At 50.3% G+C, this 19,253-nt stretch overlaps 1 protein-coding gene across 2 annotated transcripts in view; it reads right to left on the bottom strand.

Moving 5' to 3' along the window:
• The window catches only part of SH3PXD2A (SH3 and PX domains 2A), a 240,458-nt gene extending 221,840 nt beyond the window's left edge, over window positions 1–18,618 (bottom strand). For both annotated transcript variants that reach the window (XM_023511719.1, XM_003787195.3), the window contains exon 1: window positions 18,461–18,618. In XM_023511719.1, coding sequence (XP_023367487.1) covers window positions 18,461–18,532 — 72 coding nt within the window. In that variant the 5' untranslated portion in view covers window positions 18,533–18,618. The remainder of the gene's footprint in view (window positions 1–18,460) is intronic.
• Window positions 18,619–19,253: the final 635 nt, after the last annotated feature.

The raw sequence follows: 19,253 nt of genomic DNA, 5'->3' as shown, positions 1-19,253 counted from the left end.
ACTCCCAGCTACTTGGGAGGCTGAGGCAGGAGACTCGCTTGAGCCCAGGAGTTGGAGGTTGCTGTGAGCTGTGATGCCATGGCACTTTACCCAGGGGGATAGCTTGAGGCTCTGTCTCAAAAAAAAAAAAAAAAAGATAAGGAAACTGAGGCTCAGGCAGAATTAGTAATTTGCCCAAGGTCACATGGCTGGTGGGGGACCCTAACTAGCTCCAGAAGCCCTGTTGCCTGTAACCACAGCATTCCACCAACACATTCTAATCCAGGCCAATAGATCTTAAAACCATAAAACCAAAACACACAGTTAACACCATATTAGGTTATTGAACAGTGGCAGACAGTACTGGGAACTTACTGCAGGATGGCATTTGGAAATCTGAGTGAGTTCGCCAAGCCTTTGCTTCTTTCTTTCTCATCAGCCACGGTGAGCTGATGTTTGGGGTACATAGGTAGGGCAGAGGTGGCCCTTTAAGGTTCTTGGGGACACTGCCAAGAACCGTCTGCTTCCAAAGAGTTGTTTGGAGTCATTGAGCTGGCTGGGTGCCAGGAGGCCCTCTCCTAGCAGCTCTGGGAACCAAAGGGTATCTGAGCCCTAGGCTAGGAGTAAATCCCAGATGCCCCACGCAGAGTCTGGTCCGTGGGATTTCCCGCTGTTCTGATGTGAGCTCTCACGGGCGGGTGCAGCCAAGCAACCCTGGTGGCCCCACACGGCCTCTGCCTGCCAAGAACTCACACTGACGACATGTCCTCCACTCTCTACTCCTTCCAGGAATCCAGACTGGGAAGGTCTGTTTCTCTGTCATTCCTTTATGTGATCTGAAGTAAAACCACTTAGCAGATAACACTGATGGATCTGTACTGCCCCTTCCCCACATGCCTGGATGAGTAACCTCCCACCACAGTGGGGAAATCAGATCACATAGACAAGCAGGTTGACTTCTGAAAACTAGGCATTAGTTTCCTGATCCACCCAGAATTGTCTACAGTCTTGAGGCTTAGGGGGTGAACTCAAGGATGCCTCAGGCTTTCCTCCTCCCCTCCTGCTTTTCCAAAGTCTCTCCTCCAGCTCCCCCTCCTCTAGGTCACCATGCCTTTTCCCTGAAGAAGGTCCTCTCAACATGCCTGCAGCACACTGGTTCATGCAGCCTGGCCTCAGAGCCTTCTGCTCCCCCCACTTCTTCCTCCTTGGCCTCTACCGAAATGAGAAGTCATGTTCCCAGAGCAAGTCCCCTGAGTGGAGAGGAGGTCTTTTTGGCAGGCTCAGGAGAATCTCACCTACCAGCCTGCCTTTCACAGAACTAAGGGTGGGGGTGAAGGTTGGTCAAATGTGCCTCTCACCCATTGTGTCACCTTGAGTGAGGGCCTCAAGCTTTCTGATTCCCAGCCCCCTCATCTATAAAAGAGGAAGAACATAGTTTCTCTTTTGCAAGAGCGAAATGAAGTCTACATGCACCTGCCTGGCACAGAGTAGGCACTGCAGAAAGAGGTCAAAGGTAGTCAGGATACATGTAAGGATCCATGCGACCCTGTAATACCGAAATCTGAGTATTCCTACCCCAGAACTCATAAGGATAAAAGATCGCCTCAGGAATATGCCAGATGAATAGCGATCCAACAACTTTCATTTTACACACACACGCACTGCCCTACCTCCTTCTTTTTCTCTATTTTCTTGAACATGCTCTCACCATCTCTGAGGATATCCTGTCTCTCCAGTTTCAAACAACATCACACAAAGCTTTCATGTTTATCATGTCCAATGCCCTGTCAGCTAGTGAGATTTTATAGGCATGAATTTTAGAATAAATAAGCAGAGTATCTTGCTCACTTATGTCACCTTACCCCTGAACACAAAGGACAGCAGCCCCGTCTCCCTCCCTGTCCTCAGACACTTAGGCTGCTCCTCCCAGCCTGATGTGTGATGGATGAAGATGTTAGATTTCTATTATCCCCAAGCCTTTGCTTCTTTCTTTCTCGAGGCACATCTATAGAAGGTCAGATTCCCTTGTTTCCAAGGCCCAGCTTCATTTGGTCTTGTTTGCACTGACTGAGAACCTTCCCTGATGAGTCCTGGAAGCGGCTGTATTATATTTGTCAAGTTTTCCTCAGCCCAGTGGACTCTCACTCACTCTGGAAATTGTCCTATAATTAGCAAGAAGACTCACATCAAACAAGTTTCTTTTCTGTCTCCTCTATAATGAGACAGCCAGAAGCCTCCAGACAGACAGCACAGCCTGCTAGCTGGACACTCTGCTATCTTACTAAGGTTCCTCCTAAAACAGACCCTAAGCCAAGGTGTCTGGTGCCACAGGGCTGGGGAGCCCTCAACAAAGAGATGAGGTGGTGGGGGAGAGCTGTGGTGTGCAGGTGAACTCAGGTGACCCTAGGGCACATGGGGCTGGGTACCAACAGAGCCAGCCACACTCCAGAAGCATGGGCCCCCTCTGAGTCTTTCCTCACCTGGAAAACAGACAGAATACCTAGAGCACTTCTGAATGGGCCCCCTCAGAGAGACATTAATGTTAGGGGCCCTGCAAACTGGGGTGCTGACTGAAGCAGCAGTAGACAGTCATCATCTGTATCTGCAGCCCTGCACAATTAACCCCCAGGGACTGCTCAGAGGGGAGAGACATCCAGGAGAGTGGAGTTCAGGCCAGAACCCACCAACCAGCCTCCTGGCCCCCTCACTGAGCCTTGTGGCTGTCTGAATGGCCACCATGAAAGGGAGTGACCCCTGTGTGCATCTTGCTGTCTCTGGGTCTCGCAGCCACCCTACAAGGAAAGGCATAGGCTTGGCTGGCCGAGGAGACTGAGCTCAGAGGGTTGTTAAGGGACTCACTCCCAGACACACAGTTGGAAATGGCAGAGCCAGCATTTGACACCTGCTGGTCCGAATCTTTGCACTCACCCTTCCTCTAGAACATGCCATAGGCTCCATCCAATATGCTTCTGTCACAGACACCATGCGGCCCTCTCAAAGGCTCTAAATATGTAACAGTCAGACCCCGGAGTCTCTGGGCTGAAGGGAAGCAGACTCCACCTGCTGTGCTGGCTCAGATTGCTGTGGGAGGCCACAGCGGCAACTCTGCACAGGCACCCTTAGCAGTGCTGTCACCATCATCATCTCATCCAGTCCTCCCAACGATACCATGAGGATGGGACTCCTGTCCCCATATTACAGAAGAAAGTGAAGTACTGAGAGGTTAAGTGAGTTGCTCAAGGTCACACAGCAAGAGATGGTAAAGTTGAAATGTGAACTCAGACAGTCTGGTTCCAGAGCCCCCGTTCCCAACCACTTTGCTACATTTCTCTCTAAGGTTCAGACCATTCTCTTCACCTGTCTATCAAAAAGCAGTTTCTCAAATGGTGAGAATGTAGCTGCCATTGCCCTCTCTCCTCAAACCAGACTTGACAAAGGCCAGGAAGGCAAAACAGCATCCCCCGGCCTCTGTCACAGGACTAGCTCCTGCGGAGACAGTGCAAATGGTTAGCACTGAGTAAGGGTCTGTACCAGGGGACTGGCACACCCACGGTGGCACCTGGGACCATGGCCCAACACAATTAGGACCAAGTGAGTGTTTTCTTTCTTTTTTTTCTAGAATGATGACTTTTCCATTTTTAGGCTCTAATGAGAATTCCCAGCACAAACTTTCCAAAAGGGAGAGTAATAGCAAGAAAAGCCAAAGATAAAAGAGCTTCCCAGAGTAGGGGCCAGGAAGATGCCAGCCCCCGGCTGCAGGCCCTGGAGAGACTGTTGAGAACATCTACATAGACATCCATCTGGAACAGTGATTTTCAACTGGTGTGCCATGACAGGATCTTAGGTATGCTGCAAAAATTTTTAAAGATCATTAATTAAATTATTTTTGAAAGATCAAAGCACAGTAAATATATTCTTTAACTTTTTTTTTTTTTTTTTTTTGCCAGGGCCAGGTTTGAACTCGCAACTTCCAGTATACGGGGCTGGCGCCCTACTCCTTTGAGCCACAGGCACCACCCTTCTTTTTTAACTCTTTTTTTTTTTTATCAACATGATTTATGTATGCCGTGGAAGTTTAATGATAAAGTTTAATGATAGGTTCAAGTGTGCCATGAAATAAAAAAGGTTGAGAAACACTGCTGTAGAAGAATGCCCTACAGGGTCTGCTGACCAGCCCTGAAGGCTGCCCTTGGCCATGGACACTATCATCTTCTTTCTACTTCTTACGTTACATCAGCAGAACCACTGCCAAGTGGAAGAGAAATCCCCACTCTCTTTCGCCATGCTTCCACCCTGCTTCAGAGCCAGTTCCACCACCACCCCCAGCCCCTTAGTGAAAATGCTGATCACAGGGTCAAAACAAGGCCAAGCAAATTAGCTCAGCAGCACAGATCCAAAAGTCAGGTTAGAACAGTAATTCCGTCCCCTCTCGGATGTGCACATGTAAACGGTTCTTCTAGAGCGTGTTCTGCCATAGCCAGTAAGGACATTCATCCTTCTACTCCTCACACTCTTATTCCATGTCGGCACCGTTTTGAGTGTTTTATATGTATTAACCCATTTAATGCTCACAACCAGTCTGACAGATGTTTTTGTTATAAGCATTTTACAGATGAGAAAACTGAGATGCAGAGAGCTCAGCACCTCCTCCATGGCCACGCAGCTCCTGAGTGGCAAAGCTGGGGCTCGAATCAGGCGGTGTGGTCTGCCTGTAACGACTGCACTGACAGCACTGGTCTTAAATCTCATGACATCCTATGACACAGATACCATTAGCTGCTTTTACAGAGAAGGACAATGCCCAAAGTCACCAGCTGAGTGGCAGAGCCAGGAGCCCAACTGATGTCAGACTTCAAAGCCTGTTTGCAACCATGACACACACTCGCCCCACTGCAAGGCAGGAGGGGACAATGCTGGTGGGTGGCCAACAGGCCCAGGAGGGGGCATGCCAGGGCACACTAGCTGGCCAGCCAGGCAGGCTATGTAGGGCAAAGCCAAAGCCTCCCAACACCCCATGTCATTAGACCCAAAGGGAATAAGGCTGAGGAGCTTGGGGCTGTTGACAGACTGGCGGCCAGGAAAGGCAACAGAACCAACAACAGCTGCTGTTTATTTTGGGGCCAGGGAAGAGAGGAGGGACTGGTTAGGACCTATCTCATTCCAACAATCAACCACACAGGGCAGGGTGGGGAGGCTGCTCCCTTCTAGCTACCCAACAGCCCCTACCCGCCATGGGCTTCCCTGAGAGTGGGATGGTTTAGGCATCAAAAACATCTTGCCAGACACTGTAATCTGGCCTCCGCCAACAAATATAAATACAACGTTCCGGGCCTGCCCAGCCCCATGTGCCACACTTGTAAATGGCCCAGGAAGACAACCTCTTACAACAAACCCATCCCCTGCAGTGTCAGGTTCCAGGAACAAATGGTCTTTCCTGTCTGGGATTTTCCTGAGCAGAAAGGAGGACTGCTCATGCTGCCACCTGTGGCTTTTGTCCCTCATTCTTTAACTCCTAATGACATGCATCCTGCACCCAGGGTCCACAGACAGCCAACCTGGGTTGAAGCAAGGTTGGCTGGTGGGGTTCCCTGGAAGGCCAGGGAGCAAGGGACTCCCACTGCTCGGGCTCTTTAAAGCACGGCTCTCCCTCTTCTTAGCTTGTGACCATTAGTAAATTAATCTCTTTGTGCCTCTGTTCTCCCTGATTAAAGTAAGGACCGTAATAATAGTGCTTTCTCACAGGCTGCTGTGAGGATAAATGAGTGAAGTGCTTAGAAGAGTGGCTGGCCCCTTATCAGTGCTGCCGCTGTTACTGTTAGCCTCGGAGTCACCATCTCACTGTGGACAAGGGAAGACAGTTTCCTGGATGCGACACCCTGCATTTAGTTTCCAAGGTTAGCACATAAGGTAGGTGAACTAGAGACATCTTGTTCTCAGGGATATAATTCTATCTACCCCAAGGAAGAGAAAAGTCTCGGAGGGCGGACTTGAGTACCTTAACACCATTCCCAACATTATATGGGTAGGAACACGTATTTTGAGTTTCTAACACCAACTTCCACAACTGGAAGAGAGAAGCCGTCATAAAAATAGGAATGGGCCAGGAAAAAGGGGTTTTGATAGAACGATGCCTTCGTGCACAGATTTGTCCCGTTAATCAAGGGCCCACCACGATCCAGACACTCTGCTGGCACTGGAAGGGGACATTAAAGATGAAAGGGTGTGGTGGCCCCTGTCCTTCGCAGTGGGAAAACTGTTTTCAGCACAGTACATACAGACGGTACAAAACTAAGGTTCTGCCTTGGGGATACTGGAGTTGCTATCCACGACACTGCTGACCGAGACTGTGTTTTCCCAGTGGGTCCCTTTTAGGGAGTCAGGGTCAAACCTCCAAAAGTCCCCAAAGCAACCTCTCTGGCAGTGTTTGACCAGTTTCAGTCTTCAGTTATTAGGAGGCCTCCCTGCCCAGCTGAGACTGGGAGGGCTTCTCCCCATCCCACCCCACTGCCTACAGCTCTCCCTTCACTTGCTCCACTCAGTTACACCAGGCTCCCTGCTCCTCCCTGCAAAGGCCAGGCATGGTCCTGCCTCAGGGCCTTAGCACTTGCTATTCCCTCTCCCTCAACTACTTTTCTTCAAAGAGCTGCATGAATCACTTCTTTACCTCCCTCAAGTCTACTCAAAAGTCACTGATACAGTGGGGCTGTCCCTGGCCACCCTCTATAAAACAGCACAGCAACCCCCAACATCCCCATCTGCCTTCCCTGGCTTTAGCTTTCTCTAGAGCATTTACCCAACCCCTCAGCTAACACTCTGTATCTGACCTATTTTGTTTGTTTGTCTATTGTTCTTCTTTCCTCACTAGAATGTAGGCTCTAAAAGGACAGGGATTTTATCTGTCCTGCTGTGTTCCCAGTGCATGGCACATAAACATTCAAATACTGAATGAGACAATGGATGGATGAATGAATGAATGAATGATTGACCAAGTATCAGTGTGCCCCAAACTGAACACTCCAAGACCATTCTTGGTAAGTGTTAAAGGAAAAAGTAAAACTATAAACATAAAGAGTTATAGACAGGAGCTGGGTGCGGTGGCTCATGCCTGTAATCCCAGCACTTGGGAGGCTGAGGTGGATGGATTGCCTGAACTCAGGAGTTTGAGACCAACCTGAGCAAGAGTGAGACCCTGTCTCTAAAAAATAGGCAGGCATGGCTCAGCGCCTGTAGCTCAGTGGCTAGGGTGCTAGCCACATATACTGGAGCTGGCAGGTTTGAATGCAGCTCAGGCCTGCCAAGCAACAATGACAACTACAACCAAAACACAGCCGGACATTGTGGAGGGCGCCTGTAGTCCCAGCTACTTGGGAGGCTGAGGTAAGAGAATCGCTTAACCCCAAAAGTCGGAGGTTGCTGTGAGCTATGACTCCACAATATTCTTCCATTCTACTGAGGGTGACATAGTGAGACTCTGTCTCAAAAAAAAAAAAAAAAACAACTAGCTAGGCACTGTGGCAGACTCCTGTAGTCCCAACTACCTGTGAGGCTAAGACAAGAGAATTACTTGAACCCAAGAATTTGAGGTTGTTGTGAGCTAAGATGCCATGGCACTCTACCAAGGGTGACCAAGTGAGACTCTGTCTCAAGAAAAAAAATATATATATATTTTTACATATTATCTATCTGTATGTATAATTTATTGATAGGAAATATCATTTCAAGATGAGTAGTCAGAGAAGCTTCTAGGAGGTGGCAGAAATTGAGCAAAATCATGAAGAATGATAACAATGATAACAATAGCTTCCATTTATTGAACAGCTATCATACACCGAGCACAATATACAGGGACAAGCACATGGGCTAGGTAGCAGTATTATTATACCTAGTTTACAGATTAGGAAACTGAGGTCCCTGGAGGTGAAGAAACTTGGCAGAGTGAAACAAACAGGCTGGGCTGAAATTTATAAGCAGCTTCAGAGCCTAAGCCCATGTAGCAAGGGCTGCCAATGCCTCAGTCCCATCCTTTTGCCCTTCAACTTCCAACTGCTGGCACCTAAATCTCTCTTGGGACTTACTCTGATTTCCAGAGCCTGGTTTTCCTGAGAAAGCATTAGGCTGAAAGTGCCAGGAAATCAAACTGCCCCCCGTTCCTAACCACCATGCTGCGCTATCTGCCGTCCCTCAGGAAAGGATGGAGAGCCCCTGGCAGCCAAACCCTCTGAGGGGCCAGACCTTCAAAAGGGACCCTAGACAAGAGTCCAGGGGAATAAAAATTTTAACTCCAAAATAGAGGCCAGACCTTGCCAAGGGTCTGTTCTCAATAGCAAGTTTGTAATCTCATGCCAACCACCTTCTCCAACCACATCATATATTAACAGAGGGGCTCACAGGGAAGGTCAGAGTGGGCAGGTGACCTAGCATTTAATCCAGACCCTTGAAGTTTTATCTGGGACTCATGTGATGAGCTCCCTAGCCCCTGTCCCCTGGGGAAGATGTCAGACAAAGCCATCTTTGTTGCTGCAGAAGTATGGGTTCCAAACCCGGCTGTCAGCATTACTGCCGGTGACACTGGGAAGATGCTGCACCTTTTTGAGCCTTGGTGTCCTTGCCTGCAAAACAAGGATGATGACCAGGGTTTGCTGGGCATTAAATGAGACAATGGACAAGGAGCCCTAGCCCAGTGCCTATGCCTGGAAGGGGCTCCCCTCATACCTCCCCTGATTGGTGCCCCACTTTCCTTGCCTGGGAGCTGCTGCCTTAAAAATCATGGGAAAAGTGAGGCTGCTTTTCTCGAGCTGCCAATGAGTGATGACTAAAGTAAATAATTAATCCTGGCCTGAGACCATACTCCAAACATCATTCTACTGTCGCCCTTAACCCTGCAAGGGCAGGATTCATATGCAGCCCACTGGAGTTGCATCAGAAATCCCTAGATAGCCAGCTCTGGGAACCATGCCCTCATTGAAAAGTGATGATATCCCTTCCAGGTCTTAGGCACTGTACTGAGGGCTCAATCCATCCATTCCAGCCCAAGAGGCAGAATTCAGAACAAAGTTTCACTCTCCTGGAGTCCCCTGGCCAACACCATGCCAGGCCGGCCTGGTCTTATCCTCTCCTGTTACAGAAATTCTCCCACACAGGCAAGTTCCTTAAAATAGCCTTTTGGGTCTGGGCCATCAGGAAATGGGCTAAAGTTGGGTCAGAATCAGGCCTACCACGGATGACTTTACAGAGCAGCCACTTCAAACAACAAGGACAATCCCTATACACTCAGAATACTTAGGTGGGCAAAAGCAGCAGGCAGTTTCCAGCAAGCAGGACCATTCCACAGAACACAACACTCTGGGCTGTCAGAAGCCCCACTAGCCCTGGAGAGGGGCCAAGCATGCTGGTAAGGCACAGTGACAGTAGGAAGCCGGGTGTAGGTTGGGAGGTGGGGGCATAAGGGAGGAAGATCAGATCTGCCTGGGTTTGTGATACTGAAGCTTTCTGAACCTCAGTCTCCACAAGACTCAAGTGGGGTTAGAAATGCATACCTTCAGGGCTGCCCTGGCCCTGTGGATGATCAATACAAGGCCAGGCACTACCTGGCACAATAAGAATTCAATGGTAGATATACGATGACAGCAGTGCTTTCACATAGGTCAAGATCTCCTGGAACTATTACAATGAGAATACTCCGGAAAAGAAACAGCAAGGGCTCTCTTCCAGGGACCACACAGTGATGGGCAGCCCACACCCCATCATTCTGTTCCCCCAGCTGGCACACCCCACTGTAAGTTCCGGATGGCACTGAGCAGCACCCTGCCTCGCATCCAGCACCTCCACCCCTTACATGCTGTGGTCAGATCAGATAAGAGCAATCCATTTCCACCAGGTCTTAGAGGTCAGGCTCCAGGGATCCTAGAAACAGATGAGGTGGCCCTGCCATATAATTTTTGCTGCCCTGACACACACCCACAGAGGAAGAGACTCTACCCCCACCAGCCTCACCCAAGCCTGGGGAAGAGGGTGGCTTCCTTACCAGCCAAAGGGAAATGACACAGAAGGCGGGGTAGGGGGGTGGGGTGGGGGGGCAGAAAGCACAGCTGTTTCCCCTTTGCTAATTCAGCTGCCACCTGGACGTCACTTCCTCCCCTCAGGTAATACTGGAGAGAGGGGACTGGAAACAGCTCTGTCTCTTTCTGTCCGCACAAAATAAAGGTTTGGAAAGAAGCCAAGTTTAGTTCCCCAAGGTGATTCTCTAGAACAGTGGTTCTCAACCTTCCTAGTGCCTCCTAATGCCACGACCCTTTAATACAGTTCCTCATGTTGTGGTGACCCCCAACCATAAAATTATTTTCATTGCTACTTCATAACTGTAATTTTGCTACTGTTATGAATCATAATGTAAATATCTGACATGCAGGATGTATTTTCATTGTTACAAAGGGGTCGCAACCTACAGGTTGAGAACTGTTGCTCTAGAAGGTGTCTTGCTAAGGGCCTAAGGTGCCCCCGAATCAACCCTGGTTACTAGGCCTTGCAGGGGCAGTGGTTAAATGAATGAACTTTGTTTAAAAATAGTCTGGGGGGAGGGGTCAGGAACAGCTCTTTTTTTAAAGCATCCCTGTTCTCAATGACTAAGGACCCAGACTGGGGGGATCAGTTGCCCTGCAAACAGCTGTTTTCTCTGGGCTTCATGCTTTCCAAAGCTTTCATACCCACCCTCCCTCTGCAACACAGGCCTGGGCAAATGGAGTTCTAGAAGGTGAAGATCTCATGGCTTGAGAAGCCACCCAGCCAGACAGCGGTGGAACCTCCTTGGGGCCCAGGGTCCCTAGGTAAGTAATGTGTCATTAAGGGGTGGCAGGCAGGATCCCTGTGGGGTCAGTGCAGATCCCTGCATGTGGGGCTCATTAGCTGCACGGCTTCTGGCAATTCCCCTGAGCTCGCTGGGCAGCCGCATCCCCACCTGTACGACTCGGATGCTGCAGGAGCCACACACTGCATGGGGTACTTTGGAGAATATCTGTGTAAAACTCCTAGCGCAAAGAAAACATTTAGGAATGTTAGCTGCTATTTTTATTATTACATTTTCCCTGAAGATCAGGCTTACCGGACCATCTGGAAGTGTGGTAGAGGTCAAATAAATGAAGAGGTAGTTTGAAGTATTTAAAACTAAAACCCAGTTCAGAGAGATCTTGACACAGAAGGCAAAGTTAGTGTTGACATTTCAGGAGACACAGACTTCAGAGACATGCTGAACTTCCAGCAAGCTGTGTTGGTATTGGCCCCTAGACCCTACCAGGGCAGATATGGCCTCTGTCCTGCTACCGGGGTGATGGGAGCACAGACGTTAGTCACTCCACCTGAAGTACAGTGCGCCAGGCCCTACGCTAGCTGAGAGGCAAAGCAGCTGACACCTCCATCCCCACTGCTCTCCTCCTCCCTACCCCTAACCCTCCCCCAAGAGCCCCTGTGCAATCAACTTTTATGGGGCAGCCTGACCCCCGGAATGAGTGCTATAAACAGGAGGGGCAGGGATCCAGCTGGTCAACTGAAGGGTCTCCAGAGCAGAACCAGAAAAAGGCTCCAGTCCTGACCTAGCTCTGTTCCAACCATGGCTGCCTAACAGCCCCGTGCCTGTCAGAAGCACCCCAAAGTGACTATTGGCTCCCTCTCCCTGCCAGGGAGGAAAGGAAAGTTCCCAGGTGTCTACGCAATAAACTGCATCCTCCCTGCTGTGCTGGAGGCTCTCGGAACCCTGACCTGAGCTTTCCTTTCATCCTTCTCTCCCCATCCATCTTGGGCTTTGCCAGGATGAACATGACACCTTTGCTTTTCCCTTTCATGGGATGACATGGCCAGTTTTCTCAGCTGAATCCTAATGACTCCTCATGCCCCATCTGGCCTTTTTCCAGCTAGTCTTCCCTGAAAACGCCCTCAGGGCAAGCTCTCCCTCCTCCAAAGGACTTTAGGACTTAATGATTATCACAGCAAATATTTGTGTTGCACTTCCTACATGCCAGGCGCTGTCCTAAGCTCTTTACGTTTATGAACTCAATCTTCATCACAACCCTATAAGCTAGATCCCATTTTCTCCATAGTTTTTTCGTTTTTTAAAGACAAAGAAACTGAGGCACAGAGACAGAAGTACTTTGCACTGGGTCCCACAGCAGTAAGTGGGAGAGACCTGATTCCAGCCTGGATACCAGAGCCCAGGTGCTCTGGGACAACCAGCCTCACCAGACGCATCTCTCATCCTCTCAGGACTTGCTGCCTGGGTCACTGCTTACTTCCATGCCGTCTCTCACCAACCCAGCTCTGATGTGGTGGGCAGTCGCAGACTTGGGTGTCAGATACCTGGGTAAGAATCCCAGGCCTCCCACAGAACTTCTCTGAGTGAGAATGACATGAACATTCTTAGCCTCAATCTGCTCATCTGTAAAATAGGGATGAAAACAGCTACCTACCTCATGTGGTTGTCATGAAGCTCAATAAAATATCCTCTAAAGGTACCTGCTGCACTGCCCAGCACATAGTAGGTGCTTGTATGTTAGTTCCCCTGCTCCTCGCTGCATGGTGACATCCAGACTCCGGTCAGCACTGTGCACCCAGGGGCTCAGGCTCCACTACCGACGTGGTACATGGTGGCTTGTCTGGTGGTTACCCAGGGGCATAAGGGGACCTTCTTGTGGCCCACCAGCCTCCATCCACATCCACATGCCTGGCCTTTCTGTTCACCTGACTGCCTGTGACTGGCTGTACTGCAGGCAGGAAGTAGTGCATCACTGTGGGAATCCACCTCTTATACGCTGGTCACCCTACTGGGTGCTTCCATTATTTTTGGCAATTGTCATGGCAGAGAACACCTTTGGCACTCGCTTAGAACCTATTTCCAAAGTCCGAATCTCCACTCATTTCCTACACACACCCCTTGTCCTTCCTGTCCCCTGGATCCTGGTCCCAATCCACTATCCCTTTCCTGGATTCTCAGACTCCAGTGGAGTAAGTGTGAGTACAGAGGCAAAAGAGAATAGAGCTGCCTGCTGGACTTTCCTGGCCAAGAAACAGTCTTGGTCACTGACTCAGGCTGAGGAAATTAGAAGGCAATTTCAAGGGAACCGCTGCGCAAACCCTAAGTCAGAAGTCATAAGAACACTCCTCTAATTCATCACTGCCACTGTCCATTAACTCCTGCTGGCCCCGGAATATCTCTTTGGAAAATGCAGCAGCTGGGGCTTATATTTCTGGAACCAGTCTCTTATGACATCAAATAGGTTTATTTTCCTCTTCCCTTCCCCTCTGCCTGCCACCACACACGGTGATTCCAACTTTGATTGCCCCCCTCAAAAAACCCTCACTCAGCTCGAAACAGGGCCATGATAAATGGCTGGCTGTGCTCCCTGCTCCAACGGCCTTGAAGGATGTGGTTGGTTGTTCCATGAGCAGGGAGCCTTGTCAGACCTGTGAATCACCCCTAGATCACTTCCCTCCCCAGAGAAGAAACTTCCCGTGCATGTGTGTGTATAAGGGAGAAAAAGACAGACAAGCTTGCTAACCAACATGTAGCACCAACTTTGGGGCTGGGATCCCATCAGACCTTATCTGGAAAACCCCCTCTCCTTCCCAGCTCTCCAGAAAGCCACTACTGGATCCCACTGCTCAGCCCCAGGAACCCCTCCAGGTCTCACAGCTGCTCTGTGTTTATCTGTTTCTCTTGTATGCTGGGTGTTTTCCATGGGGCATGTCACCCATTTTCCCATCAGACTAGGAACAGCTGGACTTTCCTTTCTGCCTCAGTCTTTCCTTTCTCTCAGTTCCACCCATTGGGTCCTCAGGGTGCTTCAGTACTTTGGGAATCAGAAACATCAGATGGAAACTAGGTTATGATGAATGCCCATATGGTGGCTAGGTACTGGGTAGAAGTTTTATCCCAAATAATCTCAGGTCAACTTCTCAAAAGCTCTGTGAGGTTACAGGTGAAAAAACTGAGGCCTAGAGTGACCAGCTCAAGGCTGCATATCTAGGAAGTGCCAAAGGCACGATTCGAACCCTGACCTGCCAACACCACTAATTCCATAGTGGGAGTGGCCCTAAAGATGGCCTTTTCCAGGCTACAGCTGCACATTCTAAGTCTCATGGAGCTTTACCAGAGAAAAAAATGAAGAGCAGAGAAATGAAGGCGTTCAGGGCCAATTCCTAAAACTGTAGCTTCCAGGACTAGAACAAAAAATCTATGATGATCTAATCATAGGGAATATGTATTATTTCCACAGGTTTAACCCTTAATTTATCACCCTGAGCATTTCTGGAGACTAGCTATCACTCTGGATTTGCTCTAGTCCTCCTGCCTCACAGTGATCCCTAACAATGCCATCACGAACCCAAGCTGCATGGCCCATGGTGGTGTCCTGCAGTGGGGAAGTCTTCAGAGCCCTCCCTGCACGCCTCTCTCTCACCGTACAGGCCTGTGCCGGCCTCCCCACCCAGACTCTGAGGGATGGGCCCCATCTTACATTCATACCTTCCTTTAGAGGTAAACTCACCTGTGTTTACCCAGATCTGCCCCATGCTAACTGGGAGACCCAACACAATTTGAGTCTCAGCAAGCCTCTGTTAACCCATCTTTTTAAAAAAAAGCATCAAAAAACCTACCCCACATTAGGACATAATCAAGGAACCACAGGAATCACATGCAAACATGCATGCTAAGTGTTTGACACCCTCAAAGGTAACTGCTAACACGGGCTACTACTTGCACTCCCTGGAGTCCTGTAGAGGATCAAAATATTCATGACTGGTATGTGTCTGAAATAAACAATCAGGAAAGGAAATGACTGTGAAAGCACAACGCCTTCCAAATCCAAACATATCATTTCTTATTTGTTTTAGATAAACAAGCTTCTCTCCACCACCAGATGACTTAATGTACACCTACACTCCTGTGAGAACGAGGAATTATGTGGACCTAAACTTGAATCCTGATTGGAAACGTTCAGATGAAGAAATCTGCATTTTGCATCCAGCATCATTGGGACTATTTTAAAGACACGTAGTCTGAGGCCAAAGCCAGTTTACCTAAAGCCTCCCCAGATGCAACTCATAAAAGCTAGGAACCTGACCAAGGCAGCCGCTGCCCACCTTCTCAGCCCCACTCCAAGCAATGCCTTGGCAAAAAGGAATCAAGGGCTGACAGCACTGTGCGAGTGAGCGATGGAGGCTACTTGTGTGCTTTCATAAACAGACCAAAGCACAAGACCCTTGGTGTCTAGGCAGCTCCCCCTCCTCGTAGGGATGAGCACGCCCTTTGCAGGATGTCCTGAGAGAACCTCTGCAGTGTGTTCCCAGCATACTGCAGCCAGCAGAGCTCCTCCTGCTTGGGCGCCAGGCCTCTCATCAGCTAGGTCTGGCTAACATGCACATCCCATAAAAACCTCTCTGCTCTGCAATTTACCAAACCACAGAGTCAGATTCACCACCAGTGGAGGAGAGGCTGGAGAGAGGCATGCTTCTCCAGTGTAGAGGGCTTCTAGAACATAAGCCACTTGGGCCAGCGTGTCCTGCCAGCTAACCACATCAGAGTGTGGTTACCCAGAACACCTGACCTTCTGGTATGTAGTGCAAGGACCAAGAGAGGAGAAGATCCCAAGTTCAGAGGCCACAGCCTCCACCCAACCCACTCTTCCTGCCCCTGTCAGCCCCACTGGACCCTATTACTGGACACCTTTCTGTTATGCATTAATGCCCCAAATCTGTAGAAGCTTCTACCAAACACTTGTCTTCCTAGCCAACCCCAACCAGACTTAGGGTACACTCAATGAACAAAATCCACAGCGTGGGCAAAAGGCCAGTTAGATCCAGGTTCTGTGATGGGCTGCAGTGACTTAATCCAATCTGGCTCTCAGCTTCCTATCTGTAAAACAATGGGCTCAAGCCAGATGAGTCTTCCGTCCCTGAAAGTTCCGCAATTCCACAACATATAATACTTTCTCCTTTCATTGTTTTCCAGACCCTTAGGGCAGAACTCTGTATGGCCCCATCTGTTCGGTGACATCATTCTCTGCCCCAAACATAATGTCACCGATTCTTACTCAGGAAGTGAAGATGTCCCAGGAAACACTTTTTCTGTAAAAAGGGAGGAAATGATCATTTCAAGGGAACTAAACAGGACTTCTTTTGTATTTTTCACATAGAACAAGTTATTATCAATCTTAAAACCTGAAATCTTTCTTCCTTTTTGCCAGACCATTAATAGCTGCTTTTCAAAAATACTTTCTTAGTCAGAGTCTCACCAAAAACAAGCTATCATTTAATAAGTTCTTGCAATGTGCCAGGAACAGGGCTAAGTGCTTTACTTGGATGATCTCATTGAATCTTACCAACAGCCCCAGGAAGTACATACAGTCATTACCCTCAGTTGAAAAAAGAGGAAACTGAGGTCCCCAAGAGGAATAAATTACAATGTTGCACAGCTACTTAGTTAGTGGCTGAGCCAGGCTTTGAACAAGACCATCTAACCTCAGAGGTCCAACACTTAACAACCTTTCAGTACTGCCTGCAGTGGGCCCAGGCCACATTAGCAACACTCCTGGTCTGTTGTCACTGTGACCTGCATCTCTAATCTTGGGTGCCATTGGTCAGAGGTAAATTTGATGTTTCATCTAAAATCCAGAGTTGGAAAAGCATCTGCCTGAGTCTCAGAGCAGAGAGTGCCATCTGTTGAAAGCAGTGCCAACCTCAGCAGAGGACTAGAAAAGAGAACCCTTAAAACTTAGCCTGCAACATTTTAGAAAAAAGGTAAAGAAGGCTGACTCAATTACAGACCCTGTGGTATACAAATGGACAACTGTCCACAGAGCAGAGTGACCACCTAGTGACACAAGCCCTCTAAAAAGAGCTTTCTTGTTCTTTTGTCTTTTTAGGGGACAGACTCTCACTCTGTTGCCCTGGGTAGAATACCATGGTATCATCATAGTTCACAGCAACCTCAAACTCTTGGGCTCAAGTGATCCTCTTGTCTCAGCGTCCCAAGTAGCTGGGATTACAGGTGTCTGCCACAACGCCTGGTTAATTTTCTATTTTCAGTAGAGATGGGATATCACTCTTGATCAGGCCAGTTTTGAGCTCCTGAGCTCAAGTGATCCTTCCACCTCAGCCCCTCAAAGTGCTAGGATTACAGGCGTGAGCCACACGTGCCCAGTCCAAAAGAGCTTTCTCCTAACAGCAGCCAAAGATGCTTGCTAAGCCAGATGAGGCAAAAGACATGATGTTAGGCACTGTTCCCCACAGGCACCCACCTCCTTGACTAGTCACGAATCTCTTCCCAGATCTGAGTCCCATTTGCTCTAAAACCCCAAGTTCAGAGCTATTGGTGATAAAGGTAAAGAGAGGACCTGAGGCTAACATTCTCACAAATGCTAGTCCCTTCCCAACAGGAAAATAAAAGGCACTTTGGAGATCAATTGTGCAATGCAGGGCAGCAACCAACAGCCTGTTTTAATTGTTAAAATTAATGCTTTGAGCATTCTAAATGCTCCTTGACATATCTAATTTGCAAATAAGATGCAATCCTGCTGTCTCTGTGTCCTCTGGGCTTTGGATAACTGACTGGGTCTCTTCTCTCTCAAATACAGGAGCACAGTGCTCAGACAGGCGTCAAGGACATGGTGCTTACTTCCGAAGGTGTGAAGGATGGGAAGACAGGACTGGCTGAGATGAAAGGGGGACTGTCACACAGACCCTGGAGCTGGCCCAGTCAACCTTAACCCCTTCGCATTAAGTCTGGGGAAGGATGGGGGAGGGGCAGTCGGCCGTTTCTCGGAGACCACAGCAAACATTTGCCTCCTCGTGTCTGGAGATGGAGCATCACTTAAGAGGAAATGAACCCGGTTAAGGGTCACGTCCAGAAGAGGGATAAAAGGAAAAGCCACAATTTTCCTTACACTGACAGACACAATGGCTTTAAGAGGGAAATCAAAGCTGGGCGCTGAGGGAGGAGGTGGGGTGGGGGGCGCGCCCCCAGACCCAGGCCTAGGAAGGTGGAGACAGAGCAAGCGTGGAAGGCAGAGAGCGAGCTTCCTTCCCCAGGACAAGCCTCTGAAAGCATCTCGGGCTGTGTGAGCGTGAGCGCCCCGAGCCCCCAGGGACGCCCGGGAAGGTGCTCCTTCCCAACTGAGCTGCTCTGCGAGGAGCTGACGAAAGCTCCCCCGCCATCCATCAAGGCTCAGGCGGACAGATGACTTCACCGTTGTAACAGACAAGGGCAGCCACTTGCCAATTCCAATGCCAAAAAAAGAAACCGGGGAGAGGGGAGCGGAGGAAGGACAGAAAAGGCTTCCCTGGAGATCACAGCCCTGGGAAGAAACTCCACAGCCGACGGCTGCCTTTGGGGCACTTAGCTCTGGGACCTAACAGCGGGGAGCGGCGAGGGGCCACCTAGACACCCTCCCGGGATCTCAGGCCAGTCCCCCACAGGCTCGGTGGGGGCAAAACTCACATAGTGCTTGGAAGGGTTCCTCCGCTTCTCCACGTCCACCACGGTAGCATCCTGCACGCAGTAGGCGAGCATCTTCCCCCACAAAGCGAGTGGCGCCCCCCGGCGGCGTCACCTTCTCATCCCGGCCGGGCTCCGGCTCCTTCTCCGGCTGCCCGGGGCCCCCCGCCACCCTGGCCCGGCGCGCCGACCGCTGCCCGGACTCCGGCTCCCTCAGGCACTGCGCCAGGACAGGAGACGGTCCCAGAGGGCAGGCGGGCTCCGTGCACCCCGGGCGGCTCCCGGTGGGCCTGCCCGCGCCCCTTCCCTCCCGCGCCGCCGCCGCGCTCCGGCTCGCCTGCCCGCTCTCTCCGCCGCCCGGTGGGTCCGGCGGGAACTGACGGAGTAGAGGAGGGGCGGGGGTGTGTCCCACCGGCCAGGGGACAGGGAGGGGGCCCCGGAGCCTGCTGTCAGCGCGCTGGGGAGGGGCCGGCGGCACCCCTTGCCGCGCTCAGGCTCCGGGGGGCTCGGCGCTGGCGGAGGCTGCGGGCGCAGGAGGCGGAGGCAGGGAAGGGAAGGGAGGGAGCGAGGGGAAGCGCGCGGGGAGGGGCTCCGGGCCGGGGGAGGGGCTCAGCGAGGGAGGGGGGAATGGGTGGAGGGAGGGGGATGCCAGGCGTTGTGTTAGGCTCCAGGGCCATGCAGTGCTAGGAATGTGAGAGATCAACTCTCACAAGACCCAGCTCAGGATTTGGGGGAGGGGGGGGGGGGGCATGACAGGCAAAGGGCACTTTTTGGGAAAACAGGACTTGTCCTCGGG

This window comes from Otolemur garnettii, unplaced genomic scaffold, assembly GCF_000181295.1.
Source record: "Otolemur garnettii isolate 467f Iridium unplaced genomic scaffold, OtoGar3 scaffold00021, whole genome shotgun sequence".
Lineage (NCBI taxonomy): Eukaryota > Metazoa > Chordata > Mammalia > Primates > Galagidae > Otolemur > Otolemur garnettii.
The sequence above is the reverse complement of the archived record's forward strand: the minus strand, read 5'-3'. Positions and strand labels throughout refer to the sequence as shown.